This window comes from Lepeophtheirus salmonis, unplaced genomic scaffold (assembly GCF_016086655.4).
Source record: "Lepeophtheirus salmonis unplaced genomic scaffold, UVic_Lsal_1.4 unplaced_contig_13105_pilon, whole genome shotgun sequence".
Lineage (NCBI taxonomy): Eukaryota > Metazoa > Arthropoda > Copepoda > Siphonostomatoida > Caligidae > Lepeophtheirus > Lepeophtheirus salmonis.
The window spans coordinates 1-3,039 of NW_027290377.1; the positions used below are offsets into that span (position 1 = coordinate 1).

Below are 3,039 nucleotides of genomic sequence, written 5' to 3' on the forward strand. Positions count from 1 at the left end.
CTGTTTTATGTACAGAACTGGCAATAGGCGGTTACAATAGACAAATTATAAAATTATTTAGATGTGTAAAGTTCTCCCAAAAATCTCAAACAAAGTCATGAATACTCATCAATATATCTGATATATCTTATTAGTGTTGTGTACGTTGATAGGTTCAATTCATAATAGCTGTTGTTAATTTGTATACAATTAAATAAAAAATATTTCTCAGTCAAAGAGAACTGGATAATACATTATATTATTCTAAGACTTCCCTCTTTGAAGAAGAAAAGGTTGAGAGATTTAATTAAGATTCCTATGTGTTTATCTTTAATTTAGCTTTTAAACTATAAAAATATAAGGACCTCACATGATAAAGGTTTTGAACTCTTCAAAGAAACTTCTTTTTGTTTGGTAGGACGTATTCAGCCCAAATTTCGTAATTTGCCCATTTCTGATTCATTTACTAGGGAACCTTTCTGTTTGCTTCTTCTTATGCTAGTGCATTAACAAGTAAAATAGTCCATTGAATAATTATCTACTCTTCTTCTCCATACAAAATAATTTATTTTTTAATACCAAGAGTGATATGTTCTAGTTCTATATAGTGTGTATGATATGTTTATTAAACAAGGGTCTTGAACCTTCCCCAAAATTAAATGTGATGGGGTAATACTATATTTCGGCCCCCCTTAAATACTAAAACTTTTATCTATACCTGTCATTTCATATATATTCTCCTAAAAATAAGAAGATAAATATTGTTTTTAAAGAAGCCACAATATATATGGATATTGTATACCGTTATGTTATATTCTGAGTAGTTATATAGTTTATCTTTTATTCAAACTTTACTTAGGTAATAATAAAATTTATTTCTCATGTTTACATATATGTATACATTTAAACGAATTAACATTAAAACAAAAAACTAAGTGAAACCTAGTTTTATAATTTATGAAATAATGTGAATGCTTTTTGACTGAAATTTGGGGCCTGTACTGAAAACTTTAAGAACCCCATTTCAGTAATGTCCATTTTCATTGTAATAAATGATGCTTCTATGTCCTCTTCCTTGTAGATAAACATTTGTAACGTCTTATTTGTATAGTTAGACAAAGACCAATAAGTTTTCCCAAAAATGTCCACTGGTTCTAACTGTTCTTGATTTTTTCTTATAAGAAAGCCAAAAGTTTTACTACGAGGATCTAAAATTAAAAAAGTTATATGAATGGTTATAATTACTTTTGAACCTATATGATCATACCATTGCCAGTGATCGCATAAGTAAAAGCAGTTGGTGTGTAAAATATGTTTAAGGTTGCCAATATGCCTTGAATATATACCTTAATCACATCCTCAGATATACCTGAAATTTGTGAAAAATAAATTTATTGATGAGATAGAGATTTTGTCAAGCTTACCTAGTTCTGTCATGACTTCTTGAAAATTGACTCGCGATCCTTCGTTTTCAGACCATGTTCCTTCAAAACTTGAAACACTGAAATAATATAATTTGTTATATTTTTTAAAGATACATAATGTAGGTGTACTTATTACTTTTGAGCAGAACAAAATTCCACAACAAGAAAAATTATTTGAATTAGAACAATACAATTTAACAGTTTCATTGTTACAGTATGTTTGATTTAAAATAAAATTAAGTTATTATATTCTTTTTCAACAAGTGTGTATCTTTCTGACTAATGAATAAGACACAGGCCATTGACTCCTTCAAATAAATAAAATATATTTTAGTAATATTTAATCGTGCCCGTACTGATATTATAGAAACTGCAATCACTTTTAAATTTAGGGGGTGAGTTAAAACCCAAAATCATCTTAAAATCTATCCCTTTCTCATCTATTCCAGCTCATAATTATATCTCTTTTATAAGAAATATATGCCATTTAATAATGGGCTAAAAACTTAATGTGTCTTTGACCAACTTTATTATTTTCAATTAAATTAAATTACTACAGAGACAGAAGTCTCCTCAGAGCTTGCAAGCTTTTGCTGTTTTTTTTCTTATGTCATAAAGTCCAAAAGAACATGATCGTTTATTTCCTTTATGTGCATCCCCTTAGTTTCAAATATTAATCTCTTTTCCTAACTAGAATATTTAAGTCCCAAAGTTTCTAAGTTCTAAATACATACATAGTTCTTGAGAAACTCTTAGGTGATGAATTGAAAATAAGTTATACGGGACTTTTATTGGCAAATAAGAATTTTGTTTAACATGTTTCAAAAGTTGGTGAGTCGGGATTTATTTTCTGCAATACTAAATTATTTATAATCAGTGATTATATTTGAATATTACTCTTTTGAAGATTTAGGATCTCTACATCAATATTTAATAAGTATATTACCGAAAACATTAAACGCGTACGATATGACAAAACTGTATATAAAAACGATTGATTCAGTATTCATTGATAATAAATGATTTATTAAGTGTCTTGAAAATTGTAAAGCATAATAATATGGCGTTAACTATTGTTTTAGTTATTTTCTTATTTACCAATTGAAAATAATAGTGTAATAAACCTACATAAATACATATGTAACTATTTATGTATTTCATATATGGGTTAAGTTTATTTTTTGTCTTGCTTGTTTAGCCATATATGTAATATATTTTATCATTGAAAAATTTACTACGATTTACACTAAATATCTATTTATGTTGTAAAAACATCAGATTTTGGTTGACTTTTTTCATTGGTCTAGGGTTTATTCATTATCTAACAGCCACTTCTTCTATCACATTATAGATCATAAAGAAGAGGAAACCACTGCTATTGTCTGATATTATGCTTTTCCGTCAATTCCTGAGTATTTACCAATATGAATAACCCATCATGACGAATCATAATTAATTGATAAGGGATCATTGTCCCTTTTTCCATTAGGAAATAGGTTTGTTGTACTCCAATACTAAGCATTGTATTCATCATAGAGGTAAACATATTTGTATATCAGGTGTTTTTTTTTATTTATAAACGAATAGAGAGAAAAAAAAAAATTTCAATCGACAGTTGAAAGCTAAAACGAATATG

The 3,039-nt window shown here is 27.5% G+C and overlaps 1 protein-coding gene across 1 annotated transcript; it reads right to left on the reverse strand.

Moving 5' to 3' along the window:
• Window positions 1-803: 803 nt before the first annotated feature.
• On the reverse strand, window positions 804-1,628 carry LOC121130885 (uncharacterized). The gene is made up of 4 exons (XM_040726529.2): window positions 1,540-1,628; window positions 1,404-1,480; window positions 1,247-1,348; window positions 804-1,187 (listed from the first exon to the last, which is right to left on the reverse strand). Exons 1-4 carry the CDS (start codon window positions 1,608-1,610, stop codon window positions 928-930), a joined length of 510 nt encoding a protein of 169 aa, XP_040582463.1. The 5' UTR covers window positions 1,611-1,628; the 3' UTR covers window positions 804-927.
• Window positions 1,629-3,039: the final 1,411 nt, after the last annotated feature.